We start from the raw sequence: 23,056 nt of genomic DNA, 5'->3' as shown, positions 1-23,056 counted from the left end.
TGAAAATACATCGTGCTTGGGGGGGTGCAACAACAACAAAATAAAAAAAAATAAAAAATAGATTCAGTGATATTTCAATGCACAATCCTCAAATCAATTCAAAATGCATCTGAATCGATTTTTATATAAAATTCTCACAAATATTCACTGTTCTGATGATTTAAACATTTTTATAAATTATTTTTCATACATTTCTGTCTCGTGAAGGTTCAGGTGACTGTACCAATGGTAAGTGTGTGCATCGCCTCGAGTCTGACGATACACATCACGATTCGATACATCACGATACTAAAAGAAAAAAAAAAGAAAAAATAAATAGAATTATTCATAAATCACAATATATCATCTAACAATACAGTCAACTACACCTTCATGAGAACAAAACTGTATGAAATATAACTGATTATCTTCTTAAAATCATGACAACAGTGAATGTAATGAAAGAATTTTAGTGAAAAACTTTTTTTTTTTTTTTAATCGATTTGGATCCATTTTGAATCGACTCCCGAATTGTGCAATGAAGTATCACGATATATCACTGAATCGATTTTTTCTTACACCTCGAATCAACAGAAGTAATTATTGGTAAATCGCGATATATCGTGCCGTGTTTTAGTATCGGGACATATCGAATCGTGACGTGAATATCAGGACATGTATCGTATCGTCAGACTCAAGGCAATGCACAACTTTTATCTGACTAGACTTAAAATAAGAAAACAAAAACAACTTTTTGCCTGTAAAATAAGAAAATCCAATGTTGTTTGAATTAACAAAATCACACTTGTTCCACTTGTTGGCAGATCATTTTACTTCAAGTTGAATTTACTCAAATAAACAAAAATATTCTTAATTTAAGTCATTTTCACTTGCTTAAATATCGTTTTTTGCGATGTATTTGTAATCTGTGTAAATCCAGGGGTGGAAACGAACTAACGCTGCGTTTTATGACAGAAATTCATTATCTGAACCACAATAATGAGCCCAAAGTACTCGGTATCAGTATCAGTATCAGTTTGAGCTGATGGCCTCTGCGTGCTCCGGTTGCATAAGCAGCACGCAGAGCACAGGCCGATCTGGTGAACCATTAGCCCGGCCCTGAACTACTCCATTTAAAATCTACAACACACTTTTTGTTCCGCTGTCTCTGTTTTTCCCTCTGGTCTTTTAGAAAAAACTAAATGAATTATTATTATTATGAAGAGTTTAAAATGCTGGACCAAGGCCGAGCGTCTCTGTGCAGCTCATGTATGACAAACATTTTATTTATGATGATAAAATGGATAAATAAATAATAAAATATACAATCTCTAACAGTTTATTTTCACAGACGCTTTCAAATCTTACGTCATCAGAAAGTTCAAACTTCTGAAACGGAGGCAAAATGACATTATTTACAATGATTAACTGACGAGCCGACCTAAACACTAATGGTTTCATAACGTTACAAAACAAAAAATAAGCAACTATTTTGAATTTTTAAAAGCTACAAATGTTATTTACTTTGCTTCTCTGTTAAGAATGATGGAAAAAAAAACAGTTTTCTAACCTTAAAATATTATCTGCACGGGAAAAAAAACAATATCTAATAGAGTTTAAACGACTTAAACATTTTATTTTGAGTCGATTCAACTTGAGTAAAATTATCTCCCAGTGGAATAAATCTGTTTTTCTTAATTCAAACATTAGATTTTGTTTGTTATTTTAAGTGTAGAAAGATGTATTTTCATATTTTAAGTACAAAAAGTCTTACTTCGATTTAATTCTCAAGTGAAATTTACTCAAATCATGATAAAAATTCCTTAATTCAAGTAATTTTAACTTGACTAGATTTTGTTTTTTGCAGTTTGAGCTTCACAAAAACTATAGTTTATGATCAAACGTGTAATATATCTGTCGATGAAGTGAAAAGCTCAACTTTTCTGTGAGGATTTGTCCAATAAAACCTCAAAATGTAGATTTTGCTTTTGTAAAAATTCTTAGTGTGCATCAAACTCTTGTCAAATAAACAGATTTAATAAAAACAATTGTAAGTGTTTTTAAATGGGAATCTGACATCACTCACGTGGATCTGAGTGGTTTTCATTTTCTAAACTGTCCTTGATTTTTCTTAATTTGTGATTTTCTGAAATGAATCCAGGTTTTCCCATGAAAGTCGCATTAATGTTTCACTTCATTTTTGACTCCAGTCTGGAATTTAGTTTACAATTTTTCCTACATTTACATAATTATGTCTCTCACGCTTTTTTCTGCTTAATTAGATTTTTTTTTCTCCTTGTTATTTTTGTCCAAATCATTTCCCTTGTGGATCAATAAAGTTTAAGTCCAAGTCTAAATGTATTTTAAAATTTAAATTAAACAAATGTGTGTATTGTGCTCTTAGTTACCACACAGATACAGAAGATTTGATTTATTTTCTAGAAGGAAAAGTGAATAGGCCTGTGTGTGTGTTTGTGTGTGTGTGTCTGTGTGTGTGTGTGTGTGTGTGTGGTTCTGTGTGTGTGTGTGTGTGTGTGTGTTCTGTGTGTGTGTGTGTGTGTGTGTGTGTTCTGTGTGTGCATAGGCCTGTACACACTGACACTAGCTGAATATGCAAATACTGTTTCATATTTAAATGTTTTGCTTCCTGCCCCTTTTCAGTTAACGTCATTTTATTTTATTTAGTGGCACAAACAGCAGCACGTCACAAAACTGAACAGAAAATAGAAGCTCAGAATTTACTCCAGATGCCCTTCCACAGTCGTTCATTCATGCGCACAAAAGTGTAGAGAGACTTAGGATTAAAAAAAAAAAAAAACTGGAGCATTATTTGTTTTACTTTTTTGGTGGTTGGTAAAAATAAAATTGTGAAACAAGTCGGGAATTAAAGAAAACTGTTCTACACTCGGCACTAATGTATCTGGTCCAGTATCTGGTCCAGTATCTGGTCCAGTATCTGGTCCAGTATCTGGTCCAGTATCTGGTCCAGTATCTGGTCCAGTATCTGGTCCAGTATCTGGTCCAGTATCTGGTCCAGTCTTTTAGTCCCAGCCTAGTATCTGGTCTAGTCCCGGCCTAGTATCTGGTTCAGTCTTTTAGTCCCGGTCTAGTATCCGGTCTAGTATCTGGTCTAGTCCCCGGTCTAGCCCCGGTCTAGCATCTGATTTAGTACAGGCCTAGTCCCGGTCTAGTCTTGGTTTAGTCCCAGTCTAGTCCCTGCACAGTCACATTTTCTTTGTGTTTTGGTCGTTTTTTTAATAATGTTTTCTCTGTATTTTATCTAAACAAATATCAGTTCATGTTTCTCTTTACTGTTGTCAGGGTCAAACTGGTCCAAAAACAGACAAACCTGGAACATTTCTTGAATAAAACTGGGACAAAAATCTGTGTTTTTGTGTAAAATCTGTGGGTCGAGGGACACAGACTCAGGACTGGGACTTATCACCTTTGGCACAATTAAAGGGACAAAAACTAAAAATTAAAAGTAATTCCATCCTAAACAAACACAAACACACCCTCCATTTTACCTCAAGACTCATTTTAAATCAACGCTCGAGTCAAAACGCGGCGAGAATTTCACTTTTTGTTTAAACTGAGGCCTCCAGGCTGTTGTTAGCACTTAGCATGTTAGCCCGTTAGCATGTTAGCCCGTTAGCATGTTAGCCCGTAACAGATTACAAGTACCAGAGTAATCAGAGTACAAATGATGAGTAACTGTATTCAGTTACAGTTACTGTTTCAGTGAGTGGTAATTGGATTACAGTTACTTTGTTGAAATAAATGGATTAAACACAGAGGGATTTAACTGTTTTCACATTTTGGGCTAAAACAGGACTAAAACAGGTCTAAAGCAGGTCTAAACCAGGTCTAAACCAGGTCTAAAACCAGGTCTAAAACCAGGTCTAAAACCAGGTCTAAAACCAGGTCTAAAACCAGGTCTAAAACCAGGTCTAAACCAGGTCTAAACCAGGTCTAAAACCTAAAACCAGTCTAAACCAGGTCTAAACCAGGTCTAAAACCAGGTCTAAACCAGGTCTAAAACCAGGTCTAAAACCAGGTCTAAACCAGGTCTAAAACCAGGTCTAAACCAGGTCTAAAACCAGGTCTAAACCAGGTCTAAAACCAGGTCTAAACCAGGTCTAAAACCAGGTCTAAACCAGGTCTAAACCAGGTCTAAAACCAGGTCTAAAACCAGGTCTAAAACCAGGTCTAAAACCAGGACTAAACCAGGACTAAACCACTAAAACCAGGTCTAAAACAGGTCTAAAACCAGATCTAAAATCAAGACTAAAACCAGATCTAAACCAGGACTAAAACAGGATTTAACAGGACTAAACCAGGTCTAAACCCAGGTCTAAAACCAGATCTAAACCAGGACTAAAACCAGGTCTAAACCAGGTTTAAAACAGGACTAAAACAGGATTTAACAGGACTAAATCCTGCTGTGTGGACTGTGTCTCCTCGTTTTCTATCAATAATATTTTTAATTTGGTTCAGTAAAGTTTGGACTTTTTATTTTCTTTTATCATGAGACAAAACATCTTATGTGAAGATTTCCTCGTCTTTGTTTCTCTACAGCAAATCCAGTAATCCAAAGTATTCAGATTACATTACTCACTTTAAGTAATTTAATGGATTATGTTACAAACTACATTTTGGGGTGTGTAATCTGTAATCTGTAGGGGATTACATTTTAAAAGTAAACTTCCCAACCCTGTCCGTTAGCACTCACCTCCCACTGCATGTGCGGCGGGATGTTCCTGATCTGCAGTTTACAGCTCCTGAAAAACAAAGAAAAACAAAAATATTTAACATGAGCGTGTTTAACTCTTCCAGACCTGAGGGAATTTTACGACATTTAACCTCGCCTGGATTTATTATTATTTTTATTCATTTTGTGATTAAAACTCCCAAATTTTACCCCCAATACAGAAAATATAAGCTCAGAATTTACTCCAGATGCCCTTCCACAGTCGTTCATTCATACGCACACAAGTGTAGAGAGACTAGAATTTTAAAATTAAAAACTGGAGCATTATTTGTTTTATTTTTTTGGTGGCAAGAATAAAATTGTGAAACGAGTCCAGAAGAAAAGAAAACTGTTCTGCACTAATGAATCTAGTCCCGGGTCTAGTCCAGGTCTAGTCTCTGGTCCCGTCCCGGGTCTAGTCCAGGTCTAGTCTCTGGTCCCGTCCCCGTATCTGCTTTAGTTCAGTCTTGTACCTGGTCTCGTGCCACGGTCTAGAATCTGATTTAGTCCCCGGTCTAGTCCACGGTCACGTCCCCGTCTTGTAGTACGTTTAGTCCTAGTTTCATCCTAATTTAATCCTGATCTAGTCCCGGGTCTAGTCCCGGGTCTAGTCCCGGGTCTAGTCCCGGGTCTAGTCCCGGGTCTAGTCCCGGGTCTAGTCCATTCCGTTCACCTGTAATGGTTTTAAAAATTCCATATTCACCCAAAACATCAGATTATAATGTGACCAGATTTTTTTTTATTAACCGGGACGTCCTCCGTTTGTGGTTGGTAATAATAAAATTGTGAAACGAGAGTAATTCCGGAAAATTATTCTGCACTCGGCTCTAATGCGAGTCAGTACAGTCACATTTGCTCGGTTTTTGTGACCTATAAACCTATAAAGAGGGTTCAAGAGAGATCACTAGATTACTGAAACATGCATGGAGGACTGTAAAACCTCGTCAGGCAGGTTTGAGATGAGGGAACGCTGGAAAAATGGTGGAAAACTAAAAATATATATTAAAAAAACAAACATAACATAAAAAAATTAAGTTGTAATAAAGTCAACTAAAGATTTTCAAAACTCGAGCGCAGGACGAGGGCAGAGGGGCTCGAGTCGACTAAATAAATTGTTGGACTAAAAGACACACGGCAAAAACTCAAATCTAGTCAAGACTCAATTACTTGAATTAACGTATTATCATGAGTAAATTTCACTTGACAAGTAAAATTATCGGTCAACGGAACGAGACTTTTTGTACTTAATATATCTGCTACACTTAAGATAAAAAACAACTCTTAAAAATGTAGCTTGAATTATGAAAACCACTTATTCCATTGATAGATATTTTTACTTTAAGTTGAATCAACTCAAATAAAGTGAAATGTTTTTAATTAAAGCCATTTTAAATTTACCTTGACATTGCTTTTTGCGATGTATGTGCTGCCGAATCTGTGGATCATTCGTTTTTCAAAAGAAAACAAAAAAAAACAAAACTATTTGCTTCATTATTTGTCTCCAAAACCAAAATGAAAAAACAGATAATGTTTTGTTTTTTCAGTTTTCGATTTTGTGTTTAAATGAAAAATGGAAAAAAACTGATAGCGACCGTTTGCCGTTTCCCGTGACTTAAAACTGCGGGAACAGACTGTGACAAGATTAAAACCGAGACACGGACTAAGACCGGGACAAGATCAAGACTGAGACCGGGTCTGAGACCGGGAACAGACCGTGACAAGATTAAAACCGAGACAGGGACTAAGACCGGGACAAGATCAAGACTGAGACCGGGTCTGAGACCGGGAACAGACAGTGACAAGATTAAAAACAGACTGGGACCGAGACAAGATCAGGACAGAGACCGGGACCAGGACCAGACCCGGACCAAGTCTAGGACCGGTTTAGAGCTGATTTAGACCCGCTTTAGTCCTAGTTTTGTCCCGTTTCAGTTCGGCATCACAATTTAAGTCACAGAAAAGGGAAACTGCCATTATAAACCTGGTCCCCCTGTAACATCCATTATCCGTTTTTTCCATTATTCATTTAAACATAAAAAAAAAAAAAAAATTATCTGTGTTTTCATTTTGGTTTTGGAAACAAATAATGAACTTTTAAATTTTCTTATTTTTGGTTTTAAATTGAAAAACAAACGAATGAATGACAGTAAATCGACTAAAAATGAGACAAAAACACTGATCTGTCTCTGACCCAAACTGCACTCACCAGACTCCACCAGCAGGGGGAGTTCACACAAAAACGACTATTTCTGCAGAAAAACTCAACAGGAATCCAGCTTTTTCCAGTTCCGATTCCAAATTTTTCCTGATACCTGATCCGAGCCGATACCAGAGCAGGGACTGGAAACGCATTTATTTACTTTAAAGATAAATAAATAAATAAAACTGCTCCAAACGTGTTACGCAGCTGTTATTTACCCGAACCCGCCACAGAACAACGTCGTGTAAATAAAAGTTCAAACATTATGAGACTTTCAGTAAATTGTTTTAAAACACAAAATCATCTTTCAAACCGGGAAATCGACTCGAGCGATATCTGGAGCGGAGATCTGATCCTGGAAAATGTTCTGTGTGTCGGCGTAGGTGTTCAGGAGCCGCTCGGGATCCGTGCAAACGAGAAAAAAGGACGAGGAAACTGGATTTATGTAAAGGCTGATGAAGATTAAACTTGTGAATCATGAGTTTAATCTGAGTTTTTACAGAAAATACCAAACATTTCTAAATCCTCAGCTAATTTTTCTCCCGTCCGCGGCTGAAAATCCCCAAAAAAATCCTGGTCATCTAAAAAAAATAAAATAAAAAATGAGTCAACTAATCCACATTTTGGTCGATTCAGACTCAACGGCTAAAGAACGGAACAAAAGGAGAGAGATTATTTTAATGATCATGATTATTTGTAAATTTTTGTTTTTTGTGGAGTCTGGTTTTAGTTCTGTTGTCAGTGTGACTGTGGAACATGTACATCCTCTGATTTCTGTATGAAAATAAAATTAAAAGTGCATTTATAGCCTGACACGGATGTAGACAGTGTTTCATTTGTTTTTCAAAATAAAATCAAAAAATAAAATGATTTAAATGAATAATGGAAAAAAAAATGGATGACCATTTCCTGTTTACGTGAATTAAACTGCGATGCCGGACTTTTGCGCCGCATACGGACTAAACCAGGACTAAACCAGGATTAAAACCGGGATTAAACCCAAGACTAAACCCTAGGACTAAACCCAGATAAAACCAAGACTAAAACCGGGATTAAAAACCAAGACTAAAACCGGGATTAAAACCAAGACTAAAACCCAAGACTAAACTCTAGGACTAAACCCGGATAAAAACCAAGACTAAAACCAAAATTAAAAACCGGATTAAAAAAGCACAAAACCAGTCTCGGTCCTGATCCAGTCCGGGTTCAGTCCGGCATCGCAGTTTAAGTCACGTAAACAGGAAACGGCCGTTATCCGTTCAACACAAAATAGAAAACTGAAAAACAAAATCATTATCAGTTTTTTTTCCATTTTGGTTTTAGAGACAAAAAATTGTTTTTCATTTTATTTTAAAAACGACTGAAACGTGGATTGTTGACCCCAGGAAGAATAGCTACTAAATAATAAAAACAGTATCCAATGAGGATCTAAAAAACAAAAATATAAAATAAAAAAATTACAGAAAAACGTTCCCTTAATAGAACAAAATATAAAGACTCTTCTTATCGGGGGAAGTGTTTAAAGAAACAAACACGACTCCAGATAAAGTCACAGAATAAATATGTGCCTGAGAGCTGATACAGGACACTGTGGGTGGACAAAAAAAATAAAAAAATAAAGTGTAAAGTGTAAAAAGTGTATGGAAGCAGACCAAATCCACTGCACACGGGGAACACACGGAGGGGCTAAACTCTCATAAACTGAGAAAAAACGATACTAACAGGGACGTAACAACCAAAATATGGTGATATCGTATCGTCAAAGTTCTCACAATAATATCGTGGACCATCACAATATATCGAATTACAAGTCTCTTTGTTTAAATGAAGAGTTATGATGCAGCGACAGATAAAAATGACAGAACTACATAGACCATGATCCTTTGCTCCATTTCAGTGCAGACGACAAGAAGAAATAACAGATTAAATCTTAAATCAGGGCATTTTAAGAGGAAAAAAGAAGAATATTAACCTCAAAATATCACAATAAATATCGTAACGAGAGATTTGGATATTGTTACATCTCCAATCGTGAACTTTCCCACGATATCGCAATAAATATCGTGAGGTTCACGCCGTGAGACTTGGATATTGTTACACCCCCAGATACTTTCTTTGTTAAATAGTGTAGAGCTTTTTCACATCGGCCGGAAGTGTCCCGCTGTGGGTTTGTGGAACTTCCGGTTAATGTTTTTCTGAGTAAGAGTGTGTGTAAATGTGTGTGTAAATGTGTCGTAGTCTTGAGCAGCTGCATAAATCTGCCCCATCACCAAATCTTCAAGCAACGAGAATTTATCCACATCTATCGAGAGAAGAAAGAGCAAAACTTTAAGGAAACAACGACCAAACTCGACTAAAATCGTGTTATGATCATGAATAAAACAGAAGGAACTTTTTCACTCAGACTCATTCTACAATTACAATTAAAAAATCCATTTCATGTCGTCGTTTTTAGCATAGATATAGTCTGGACGTAACAATACCCGAAATATCGTGATATCGTATCGTCGAAAGTCTCACAATAAAATCTTGGACTGTCACAATGAATCAAATCACACGTTCCTTTGCTTAAATTCATGGTTTTATGGAAGCAACAGCTTATAAACGTCGGGAACTACATTTCCCATGATGCATTTCAGCGCAAACATGAAGAAATTTGTTTTTTTAACTTGAATTCTTAGGATTATGGCGGAAATAATTCACACCAAAGTCTCGTCGAGGCATTTTAAAAGCAATAAGTAAACTTTCTACAGCTTCTCTAAAATATCCAACCGTGAGATTTGAAACCGTTACATCCCTAACAGAGATTTGTGTAGTTTAAATGCTGCACGTCTCTAGGACCATAACATGAGTTTAGTCTTTTGTCTGTTGTTCTTTCTTCTCTTGATCGTTGATGAAGAATGTTTATCCTTTGTGGACCTTGTTGGTTGAAGATTTGGTGATGGGGCAGATTTATGAAGCTGCTGGAGAAAACCACACACATTTACACAGAAAAACATTAACCGGAAGCGCCACACACAAAAAAAAAAAAAAAAAGCTCAATTGAAACTAGCAATTTGGGCAGGTGTCAAAAAAAAAAAAAAAAAACTACTGTAAGACCATGTGGTGTAAACATTGTGTTGGATGTTACAATATATTGTCTAAAATTATCATTTGGGCTTCAAAATCTAGAGTTCTAGAGTCTATTGTTTTATAATGAAATATATTTTGGTTTAGAGTTGATACTAAAAATTTTAAATAAATGTAATGTTTTTTTTTTTTGTTTAGGAGGTGGAATGAGATCGATTCTACAAGACGAGAAACGAGATCAAGTCAGCGAGAACGGGACAAGACAAGATTTTGACAGAACTTATAAATTAAATGTTGTAATCCAGTAAAATTTTGGCCTCACAATTTTAATTTATTTCATATTTTTGTTTTCACAGGCGCTTTTTGGAACTACAACGGCTCGAAGAACGAAGAGCGAAATTACTACTCATCTGATCTAATGTCGTTTCTTCGTCACAAACAGAGCTGGAGTTGTGTTTCGTTTCATTCACACCTGCACGTTTAGGCTCTGCTCCACCTTGTGATGTCATCATGTGGTGATACAAGACGTGCTCCGCTGTGTTTTTACACTCCGCACACCTTCACTAGAAACAATTTCACAGCTCTGGAGTCGCCGATCTCGACTGAACTAGTGAACAGCTCCTTTTACCTTTAAAAAAAACCTCCCGCTTCATGACATCACGAGGTGGAACAGAGCGTTTAGAGCTTTGGGAGATGTAAACAGACAAATAATAAAGAGAAACTCAAACATGTGAATGAAACAAACAACTCCAGGTTTGTTTTTGACGAGGAAACGACATTAGAACACGACTTAAAGCTCACAGGAATCAGTTTTGTGTGATATCGGAGCTTTAACTGTTTTTTAAAATAATTTAAGGCAATAAAAATAAGACAAATACAAAATGTCTCTAAAAATATAAATTGAATTATTCTGAGCCAACACCGACCACCAAATCATTACTTATTTTAGACACAAAAAGGGAATAAATCTGCTGAACTCGCGAAGCCGATGCCCGATCCAGCCATTTCCAGTATCGACGCCGAGATCCGATACCGGGATTTCAGATGACGTCACTAAAAACGTACAATATTGTTAAAATGCTAAATTGTGTGAAATCTGAGGTGTGGTTGGAATTGCTGAGGAGCCGAATGTAACTGAACGCTACAGTGACATGGAGATGAAGAAAACTGGGACATTTTCTCATTTTTCCTTCATTTTGTCAGATTTACGACGACGAACAGAACGAGCAGAGGAAGTTTCTAAACGTCTTCCTGGTTTGTGACGCGAGCGTGAAGAGACTTAAATAACACTGGTCTATAGAATGTTGTGACGTCATCTGAGACTGAAATCAGCTGGAACGGCCCCTGAATTGAACCATTTATGAAACTAAGTAAAACTTTTTTTTAAACATTTTTTTTGTATAATACAGACTTATAAAGCGCTTTTTTTAAACACTCAGACACTTCACAGCACCAGAGTCAAACTCAAAATTCACAGACGTCGAAATTAAAAACTGGGATTAAGTCGTGGCCCCAACTAAATATTAGAAAATTTCAACAACACCTGCATGTTTCTGTTTTGTGATATGTAATGTTAAACCTTTTCTTATTAAAATAAATGTTTAATAAAAGTTTCACGTAAACACTGAACCCAGAACAAGCAGAACATAAAATAAAATAACATTTTAAACAGTGTCTCTAAAGCCTGTCTGTAGCAGTTCAGCTCTAAAACATGTTTGATATGATTTTGTGGACCAAATCAAATTATATTGCGGTCCAAATTTGGCCCCCGAGCCATAGTTTGACATGTCTGTTTTACAGCATCTATAATTGTATTAATCACACACGCGAGTTACAGCATCTCAAAAGTGATTCTGAATGATTTTAAACAAATTCTGTCGCTTTTTAAGTTTTTGTGTTGCACTGCTTAAAAATTATGTTCATGACAGGTGAGGAAATAATTCATATTTCTTCCCAAAATCCACAGTTCCAGATGCTGCAGGACATGAGGAACAAGAAAAAATATTTAAAGTAAAGTTCTGTGAGCAAATGAGGATTATATCGATATTACAAACTGAAAAAATGTGGGACGCTTCAGGAAGATCAGAAACGACAAACATGGCCCAACGTTTGGTCTGGGACATTCACACTTCATTTAAAAAAAAAAAAAAATCATATAGAAGGTGATTTTCTACCTCAACTTATCACAGTGCAGACGCAGCAGAGAGAACGTCCTCCCCCTCCCGGGCACAGCAGGTCCCCGAGTGTCGCCCGAGAGAAGGAGACGCCCGGTTTTCTCTGAAACCCACTAAAACAAAACAAAAAAACAAAAAAGGGGAAATCTGCCCTTGCCCCATCGACGATCACGTCACGTCACGTTCTAGAACTGGAGTCTCCAACCTTTTCTCTCCAGCGAGCTCCTCTACGAAACAAAAACGCCAGAGAGCAGCAGCCGCAAAAGAAACTGAGTAAATAAAAGAGCCACAGTTCGATGCTGATAAAACATAAACCATTATCCATTTATCGATGCACCAAGTCAGACATCAAAATGAAACATGTACAATGATCATTAATCAAATTTGACTGATTATCCACAATACAAAGAAATCAGAAATCCCTTTGAAAGCTGCTTGGAAAAAGGTGGAGAGATATTGATAATCAGTGTTGGGAGTAACGTGTTATAAAAGTAACAAATTACTGTAATGTTTTTTGTTGTAACGCAGGAATGTGGCATCACAGGGGGAAAGTGTCATATTTTACTTGGTACAAATGTGAGTATCGCGTGTTACAAAGCTTTTTTAACCTGGATTGAAGTGGTGGGTTTTTTGTTTTTCTTTCACACAAATTTGCTAAAATCACGGCGAGACCAGAAGAGGTGAAACGTCGGAGTCGCGCCCACGTAGACCGTCAGGTGACCGCGGGCGAAAAGACCGACGCAGAACTCCACGCTCCACGAGACGAACAACAACCGACGAAGAACAACCGACGCCTGACTGAGCTTTGACACACCAAAGCGCTTCCAAGTTTAGACCCGGCGTAGTCCCGGTTTAGACCCGGCGTAGTCCCGGCAGTTCAGTCCCGGGCTCAGTTCAGTCCCGGTTCAGTCCCGGCAGTTCAGTCCCGGTCATCAGTCCCGGTTTAGACCCGGCGTAGTCCCGGTTTCAGCTCAGTCTGATTCAGTCCTCAGTTCAGTCCCGGCTTAGTCCATATATTATTTTGGCGAGAGTAAATTAAAGTGCTGCAATATTCGTGTAATATTTTACATTTTAAAACACAGTCATATTGTAAATGTAACGAATCACACTGAAATGACGAGTCAAAAATAACAACACATCACAGTGTTAAAGTCACTCGTCCAACAGCGACGGTGGCTCCAGACCCAAGACGACATCGATGCGTCTCAAGAACCCGACTCCAAACAGCACGAGCTCCACTCCCCCCGACTCCACCACACACAGACCCGACTCGTGCGTGTGTGTGTGTGTGTGTGTGTGCGTGTGTGTGTGTGTGTGCGTGTGTGTGTGTGTGTGTGTGTGTGTGTGCGTGGGGAGGTGAACGCACATGGGAAACCACCAGCCTCACGCTTAAAGAAACATTGCGCAACTTTCTGGAGGCGTCTCGTCGTCTGGGCGATTCCATGGAAACAGAAAGTTAAAACTTCACTTTCTCCGCAGACGGACGCGTTTTTACGGGTCACTCTTGAAAAATGTGAAGAATTTAGAGAAACGTAGAACTTTTAAATAAAGGATCACAAAGACAAAAGTGATCAAATGTGAATAAACTAAATAAACTAAAAATAATTTGAGCAAAAAGGAAGGTTTGTGGAGACGCGAGCTCAGGACGCAGGTTTATTCGATATTTCCAAAAAGACGCAATTTTTACGTTCCACAGAAAGTTTTGTGGCCGTTTCTCGGTGGAATCAAACTATTCAAGCGTCACGCGGCTCGTCCGGATCGTTTCTTCAGAACATGAGTCTGTTTTTCATTTCCAGGTCACGGTTCTGACGCCGCTTCGTTTTTTAAAAAAAAATCGTCTTTTCAGTTTGACTCAAGACGAGGCGCTGCAGGTGAAGAGGGACAGATCGGTTTGAAACTTGTTCTGAGTTTTACTCACACAAACTAAATGTGCACGTTTTTCATCCCGTCATGTTCTCGTAAGAGTAAAAAAGGCCAACGGTGACGTTCAAAAAGGAAATATGGAAAGAAACAAGAGTGTTGCTTCTTTTTTTTTGTCTTATTAGATACTAAAATATACAAAGGGGATTTAAAATTTATCTAGTGTTTGATTAAGATCTGCCTGAAAATTTGCCTAAAAATTATAATTTTTTTGTTCAAATTTGATCAGACTGAGTTTGATAAATAAAATGCTCGAGGACTGAAGTGGAGTTTTAGTTGCTGCTGCTGGAGAAAAGTCCAGCTGAAGTGACTCTGTCCCTCAGACTCCAGCTCCTCCTGAGTTTTATTAAATATTTAAACATGTTTCGCTGCAGAATCGACTCAGACCAAACTGAAGTGTCTCGTCTTAATCAAAGGTGATTTTTATGGAGCAGCCGGAGTTTTAGATTCAACTCTGGACGAGAAAAAAATGTCTAAAAATTAAGAATTATTCAACATTTCCCTGGAAATATCCACATATTAGATCAAAGATGTGTGGAGCGGCGCCTCCGTTCACACAAGGAATTATTCTATTTTTGAGCAACAGAAGCTCCCATAATAATGCCAGAGGGAAATGTTTCCTGACAACGCAACATCTCCATGGAGACGAGCAGGTCGTGGACGCACCAGAAAAGTTGCTCAGTGCAGCTTTAACACAGAACCACAGTGTCCACATACACGTCCAACACATTTTGGTTTGTTCAAACACTAAAGTTTAAAATGAATGTTTTATAAATATATATTAAAAAATAAAATAAAAATCTGCAGGTTCCAATTAGCCCAAAAAACAGAAATCAATAAAGAAACAAAAAGCTCGGGTCCCAGGAGGTTCAAAAGAGTTTTTTGTTTTGAGTCGTGAACACGGTGCCGCCGCCGGGTCCAAGACAGCGAGCTTCAGCCGTGTCCAATCAGACTCACTGGACGATCACAATTAACTAATCAAAGACCATTTGCACAGAAATGTTGTATTTTAAACAAAGACGAACAAACTCTGGAGGTTTAGACAAAAAAAACGTGGCAAACCTGTTGAGATGCCCTCCCTGCGTCTCCACGGCCTCTTACTCTGTGTAAACGATGATAATCCTGTAGTTTTAAACTTCTACAAACATGTCCTGAAAAACACGAGTCTCAGATTTGTTTAAAGTTCAGATTTTCACATGTTTATGCTCCTGGACAAGTTTAAAAAATCATTTGACGGCACTTTTAATTAGTCTGCAGTCTGTGGCAGAGCTGCAGGGTTTTTTTTTTTTTTTTTTCACTTTTCTGAGATTAACATTTAGTTTTAGTCTTTAGTTTCTCTCATCTTGACAAAAGTGTGAAGCCGTTTTACAAAGTACATTCTAGATTATTTAAAAAAAAAATAAGGGATTCTATTTTTAAACCAAAGAAAACGCTTGACACAGATTTGAAGTCAACAACGGAGTTTTGTGGAATCAAACTCTTTTAAATGTTCAGTTAAACGTTGCTGAGGACTACAGAGACCATGATCCTTTGCTCCTTTGCTCCATTTCAGTGCAGCCAAGTTTTTACTCGAAATGAGTGATGAACCTAGAGGAAAATCTAAAGTTTTGTTTTCAGTTTTAAGGGTTTTTGTCCAGAGGAAGTGAAGAAACCCAATAATCGACCTAATGAACTTTTCTGAAAACACGAATTACGACGAACACATTTCCCAGCGTCCATCAGGAGCAGCAGGTCTCCGCTTTACGTCTCTGCTCAAATATATTTGTTATTTAAATACGACAAACAATTAAATTCAAACGTGGCTGATCCTTCTGCCCCGTGAAACCTGAAGCCTCCACACTCACTCAAGTAAAACAAACAAAAAAACTGCACGATTCCGGGTAAATATCGTCTGAAATTAAATGAATTTCTCACGATCAGCCTCAAGTTTTGATCAATTAGAGAAAAACTACAACCGCTCAGGCCAAAAAGCACGACCGGTTTATCGTTTTATCTGCAGGTACGTCACGTTTTAACCCATTTTAGATTCAAAATTCAAAATAAAAAACGCTAAAATAAAATAAATCTCACACGCGTCTCGATGTGGAGCCTGGAATCCAGAGTTCAGCGATAAAATTTAAGCGTTTAATCTGATCAATCACTTTTGGTTGTGAAAAAAAGTAAGTCTACTTGTATATTTAATCGTAAAAAGTCGTAATACACGTTTAAAAAAATAAATCCAGGTGCGTTCACGTTTGAGAAAAGACCGACATGTGTTTGTCGAAATCTAAACTACAGGTGCAAGATTTAACCAAATATTTGACTCTTCTGCAGCGTTCGCGATTAAATAATTGTGACAAGTCAAATTTCAGAACGATCACGAGGATTTGTGCGGCTCCACGTTTGACGGACGAAAACGAAAATACTTCTGGTCTTTTAATCTACAATTTCTGCTCATCGTTCGGTATCGGAAATGTGGAAAGTTCAGATTTTGGGGCTCAGTGTTTATTGTGTAGATTTTCTTTACAATAGTGGAGAGATTTTAGTGTTTTTATGATGATTTGAGCTGAAGGACAGAGGAAAATGAATAAGTTCAGTGCAGGTTCGTCTCAGGACGGGGTTTAAAAACAGGTTCACTGGGATTTTCTCGCTTCACGTCAGAGCAGCTTCAGTTTTATCGTTTTTATCGCAGTATTTCTCCGTATCCAGTGTTGGGAAATTTACTTTTAAAATGTAATCCCCTACAGATTACAGATTACACACCCCAAAATGTAGTTTGTAACGTAATCCATTAAATTACTTAAAGTGAGTAATGTAATCTGAATACTTTGGATTACTTGATTTGCTGTAGAGAAACAAAGACGAGGAAATCTTCACATAAGAAGTTTTGTCTGATAAAAGAAAATAAAAAGTCCAAACTTTACTGAACCAAATAAAAAATATTATTGATAAAAGACGAGGAGACACGGTCCACACGGCAGGATTTAGACCTGGTTTAGTTTAGACCCGTTTAGACCCTGGTTTAGACCTGGTTTAGAGACCTGGTTTACCTGGTTTAGTCCCAGACCTGGTTTAGACCTGGTTTAGTCCCATTAAATCCTGGTTTACCTGGTTTTAGTCCTGGTTTACCTGGGTTTAGTCCTGGGTTTAGTCCGTTTAGTCCTGGTTTAGTTTAGTCCTGGGTTTAGTCCTGGTTTAGCTGGGTTTAGTCCTGGGTTTAGTCCTGGTTTTAGACCTGGTTTAGTCCCATTAAATCCCGTTTTAGTCCTGGTTTTAGTCCTGGTTTTAGTCCTGGTTTTAGTCCTGGTTTTAGTCCTGGTTTAGTCCTGGTTTAGTCCTGTTTTAGTCCTGGTTTTAGTCCTGGTTTTAGTCCTGGTTTAGTCCTGGTTAGTTTCCGGCAATGAGTGGAATTACCAAAAAAAAAAAAAAAGGAAATTGCCCATAATGTGAAACAGTAAAATCCCTCTGTGTCTCTGTGTTTAATCCATTTATTTCAACAAAGTAACTGTAATCCAATTACCACTCACTGAAACAGTAACTGTAACTGAATACAGTTACTCATCATTTGTACTCTGATTACTTAACTCCGGTACATGTAATCTGTTACTCCCGACACTGTCCGTATCGATATATCGGGCTTCACGCGGGTCTGGGGAGGGACACGTGAGGAACCGTGTCTGTTTCTCGAGTGACTGAGCAGCTCAGACGCTCAAACGGCCAGAAAAACATTTGCGTAAAAAATAAACTTCTGTGTCCCTCGGCAGAACAACAGCAGCTCTGGTCAGGACACGAGGGACACGAGGGACACGAGGGACACGGAGTCCCACCTCCGCACCTGCCCTCCGCACCTGCCACATGAATCGTTCTCTGAGCTGATCCTCGCGCCGCTCGTGTGGAAACGTTCAGACTCGTGACAGACCGATATATCGATTGGCTCTCTTTTTTATATCGGGCCGATATTTAGACTTTTTAGCGCCTCAGCCTTAAATCTCCAGCACAGGACGACACGTTTTGGTCGATTTGGTTCCTAAAAAAAACGCACTGCGGCTCCGAGGAGGAGAGTGTGCGGCAAATTGAAATGACGGAACATCATCTGACAATAAAAAAATAAATAAAAAAATCGGCTCAGATATCGGTCGACCTGGATTCTAAACAATCAGCATCAGCCATGAGAAAATAAATAAAAGGGTGTGTGTGTGTGTGTGTGTGTGGAGCAGGTTTTCCTCCACGGGCCTCAGAGCGTCGAGCTGTGCCCCGTCACCACCAGCTTCTACAGTTGGAGTCAAACCTTCTGGTCAAACGCAAAAGGACCAGAGACCAGCAGACCCGGGGGGGGGGGGGACTCGGGGGTCTGTGGGTCTGTTTCTGTGGGGGGAGGGGTTCCTGTGGAGGAAAAGGAAACGAGGGTCCTCTGGTCTGGGGGGGGGGGGGTGGGGCTCCGTTACCATGGACACACTTAAATCCACTGACGGAACATGAGGGGGCGCGAGGAGGATCACGTGACCTGGAGCAGACCTCAGTCCACTCCAGTCCAACACACACGGGTCACTCTGGTCCCACTAAAAATCACGTCTCCACTCGAGCAAAAGCACAGGGGCTCACGCACCTCACCGCGAGAGGGTTCCGGGTTAAACTCCAGCCCGTGTCCACACGCTGGTGTTTTCCCCCCGTCGAACCAAAACACACACAAACCCTCCAGCTCAAGACCTGGAGATGATCCCACTGCTCCTCACACGTTCAACCAGACACACTGAAGGTCAAACACACACACAGACACACACACACAGACACACACACAGACACACACACACACACACACACAGCACACACACAGACACACACACACAGACACACACACACACAGACACACACACACAGACACACACACACACACACACACACACACACACACACAGACACAGACACACACACACAGACACACACACACAGACACAGACACACACACACACAGACACACACACAGACACACACAGACACACACACACAGACACACACACACACACACACACACACACACACACACTCACTCACACACACATACACACACACTCACTCACTCACACACACACACACACAGACACACACACACACACACAGACACACACACACAGACACACACACACACACACACACAGACACACACACACACACGTCTACGAGGACAATAAAGTGACAGTAGTTTTACTTCAGGACGCCGTGTGTTTGTGGAGACTTCAGCGACCCGAGGCGGCTGCAGGTTTCCAAGTCGACGTTTATACTAGGGCTGGATATCGTTAAGAAGTTACCGATACGATACATAGGCCACAATACGATACGCTTTTCTATACAGTGAGATTTCGATTCAATACGATTCGATACAGTACAGTGTAAAAAAGGCTCTAATACTAAAAGTCCACTAAGTTTGAGAGAAGTGAACGTGAAAAACATCCATTTTACTCAAAACAGTGAAAAAGTCAACACAACTGTAGCTCTGACTAGGGACGGGCATTCGATTAAATTTTCTTAATCGATCCTTGGAAGAATTAACGATCGATTATCGATTAATCATTAACGTTTTATATTAAAATGATCATCATTATTATTATTATCTGCACTAATCTGCAGAAATAAATTCAACTTTACGACATATAAACATAACGACTCTAGATCCACATCAGCTGTTTGACATTATAATGTGTTTAATTCAGTTTTGTTCAAATCTCACAGAAACAAAACTTAAAACCACATCACTAATTTACATAAACTAAGTGAAGATAAAACTCCAGCTCTTGTGTCGCTGATGTGGTTCAACTTGTGTTGGATTAAAAGACATGACTCAGGTGAATACAGGTCAGTGTGACCAGATTTGTGTTTGTCAAAACCAGGACAGCGTACGGGGGGAGGGGGGCGGGGCCTCGTCATCCACATTGAGCGACTCTCACCTGGAAAAACTTTTTCCCACTGGACACAGAAACATATGTGCTGCTTTATCCACTGTGCACATGGACTCACACTTGTCCCAACGCAACGGAAAGTGTGGAATTTCTTCTACAAATCCTGGTTAAATCCACATTTGTGCTTCGGTTCGTTACAGACTGACCCACTGTTTGTGTCTCGCTCCTTCTGATGCAGAGACACATGTACACACCTGTTTAGGTCACGACACACACACATACATTCAGTTTGTCCATTCAAATGAACGGAATCCATGAAATTCTTAATGATCAATTATCGATTAATCGACTAATCATGCCCGTCCCTGGCTCTTACACAAACTAATTTAGTGAAAATATACCTAAAATACTCTTGACGATATATTGATACAGCAGCCCACAATTTCGATACTGTATCAGCACATTAAACGATACGATATATCGATATTTTGATATTTTGGCACAGCCCTCGTTTACACGATGACGTCTGAACAGAAGACGAAAAAGCGGCGTCGCATCTTCATTTTTTCCAGGAGGAAATCTGCTGCAGACGGTGACGCAAAAGTGTGTGAAGTTGGATTTTGTGTGCATGTGTCAGGTTTGTGTGTCGTGTTTGTTCGTGACGTAAACTCGTACACGACCTGAGCACATGTGACCAGAGTTTCGTGTCTTGGTCAGTGTAAACGGAAATGCTACGACGGAGAATATTCAACTTTTACACTCTGGAGGTGGTTTCAGATTTTTGCGTTTTTAAGCCCCAAAAACTGTGTCACCGTCTAAACGAAACACACTTCCTATAAAATATTTTATCGTTTTTACCCGCGAGTTCTCGTGTGAACAGGACCTGAAGCTTTTGGGCTTTGACGCGGTAATTTTTTAAAACTTCCGTGTTTCTGTGTACGAACGAAAAGTACAGACGCAAATAAATAACGTTTAAATGCTCCAGTGCCTCACGGGATCTAACGAGCGTCACACTGAAACGGTTTGACAAACGAGTACAATGTGTCTGTTCAAAAACCGAGTTCTACACGGAGAGAGTGACATTTGGCAGGAGCGTCGCCCAAACAGAAGCTGAGGGCCTCAGCGCCGACCAGATCCTCTCAAACTGAACTTCCTTCCTGGAGGAGGTCAAAGGTTAAACCACAGAGACTGAACGAGGCCCCAGATCCACCAGCTGATGGAGACAGAAGAAGCTGGCGGTGTAGAGACAGAAGCAGAAGCTGGTGGTGTAGAGACAGAAGCTGGTGGTGTAGAGACAGAAGCTGGTGGTGTAGAGACAGAGACAGAAGCTGGTGGTGTAGAGACAGAAGCTGGTGGTGTAGAGACAGAGACAGAAGCTGGTGGTGTAGAGACAGAGACAGAAGCTGGTGGTGTAGAGACAGAAGCTGGTGGTGTAGAGACAGAGAGACAGAAGCTGGTGGTGTGTAGAGACAGAGAAGCTGCTGTGGTGTAGAGACAGAAGCTGGTGGTGTAGAGACAGAAGCTGGTGGTGTAGAGACAGAAGCTGGTGGTGTAGAGACAGAAGCTGGTGGTGTAGAGACAGAGACAGAAGCTGGTGGTGTAGAGACAGAGACAGAAGCTGGTGGTGTAGAGAGACAGAGACAGAAGCTGGTGGTGTAGAGACACAAGCTGGTGGTGTAGAGACAGCGTGGTGTAGAAGCTGGTGGTGTAGAGACAGAAGCTGGCTGGTGTGTAGAGACAGAAGCTGGTGGTGTAGAGACAGAAGCTGGTGGTGTAGAGACAGAAGCTGGTGGTGTAGAGACAGAGACAGAAGCTGGTGGTGTAGAGACAGAAGCTGGTGGTGTAGAGACAGAAGCTGGTGGTGTAGAGACAGAAGCTGGTGGTGTAGAGACAGAAGCTGGTGGTGTAGAGACAGAAGCTGGTGGTGTAGAGACAGAAGCTGGTGGTGTAGAGACAGAAGCTGGTGGTGTAGAGACAGAAGCTGGTGGTGTAGAGACAGAAGCTGGTGGTGTAGAGACAGAAGCTGGTGGTGTAGAGACAGAAGCTGGTGGTGTGGAGAGGCCCCCGGTCCACGCCGTCACTTCAGCCTCGCGCCGCTGAGTTTCCCCGGGGCCCCCGCGCGCGCGCTCGGGCCCCGGGAACAGCGCAGAGGAAAAGGGAGTGTCCGACATCACAGCACTCTGCCCCACGCGCCCGCACGCCGCCATTTTCCTTTCCACGTCACAAGGAAAGGGGGGCCCCGCGTGCGTCAGCGGCACCAACACGCGCACACACACAAACACAAAAAACCCCACGCGCTGGAGTTTTCACGCCACGGACGCTTCCCCAACAATCACAGAAGCTCAGGTCGACCACTGTTCACTTTGAAAACACGGCCACGTCCACGCAAACTGCACACGAGCGCGTGTAGGCCAACGCCTTCCTCTCCAAACCCGCGCGTAACTGCAGCACGTAGACCTCACGCACGTCCTCGAGGGGAAAAAACACACACACCGCGCGTGGATCAAGAGTGATTAATCGAAAAGTATCGTCGTGGAGTGATTTGTGAACAGTGTGGACAAGCAACTTTAGAGAAACCAGGAGCTTTGGGGGAATTCGTGTCATGCACAAGCCGAGCGGGGGGAGGGGGGAGCGTGGGAGGAGGGCGGGCCGGGGACACATCCTCCCTCCGCTAATGGACGCCTCACATGTGCCCTGCGCTCTCCACGCGCCTTCCACCAGCACGAGTGACCGTTCCACGCGGTTCTGACGGCGCAAAAAAGCGGCTCGGGCACGGCGCAGTTGTGCAAAATCACGAGTGGAGTGGAGTGGGGGGGGGAGCGTGGGCGAGAACAGAGCAGAGGCGGTTTTAGGGCGCAGGAACGAGGGCGCGAGGACAGAGCAGCACACTACGCCCCTTTCATTTGACCCTAGGCTCGCAGGAGTCAGGAAATGGGTCAAAGCGAGACGATTCCCCAAAACCGGGACAGTGTGATTAAAAGACACACGCGCCGAGGCAAGAAAAAGCACAAATCACGTAAAAGGAAGCAACAACAACCAAAATGGCCTAATTAAAGTAGAGTAAAAATGTCGCCTACCTTTGACGTTTAGG

The 23,056-nt window shown here is 40.5% G+C and overlaps 1 protein-coding gene across 2 annotated transcripts in view; it reads right to left on the bottom strand.

The window, feature by feature from the left end:
- igf2bp3 (insulin-like growth factor 2 mRNA binding protein 3) overlaps window positions 1–23,056 on the bottom strand; it is a 65,375-nt gene that overhangs the window by 40,741 nt on the left and 1,578 nt on the right. For both annotated transcript variants that reach the window (XM_055157245.1, XM_055157244.1), the window contains exons 2-3: window positions 23,043–23,056; window positions 4,712–4,760 (exon numbers count right to left, since the gene is read on the bottom strand). The exon at window positions 23,043–23,056 is cut by the window's right edge and continues 47 nt beyond it. In XM_055157245.1, the coding sequence (XP_055013220.1) occupies window positions 4,712–4,760; window positions 23,043–23,056 (63 nt within the window). The remainder of the gene's footprint in view (window positions 1–4,711; window positions 4,761–23,042) is intronic.

The sequence above is a fragment of the Boleophthalmus pectinirostris genome, unplaced genomic scaffold (assembly GCF_026225935.1).
Source record: "Boleophthalmus pectinirostris isolate CB_2022bp ecotype Guang Dong unplaced genomic scaffold, ASM2622593v1 HiC_scaffold_21, whole genome shotgun sequence".
Lineage (NCBI taxonomy): Eukaryota > Metazoa > Chordata > Actinopteri > Gobiiformes > Gobiidae > Boleophthalmus > Boleophthalmus pectinirostris.
The sequence above is the reverse complement of the archived record's forward strand: the minus strand, read 5'-3'. Positions and strand labels throughout refer to the sequence as shown.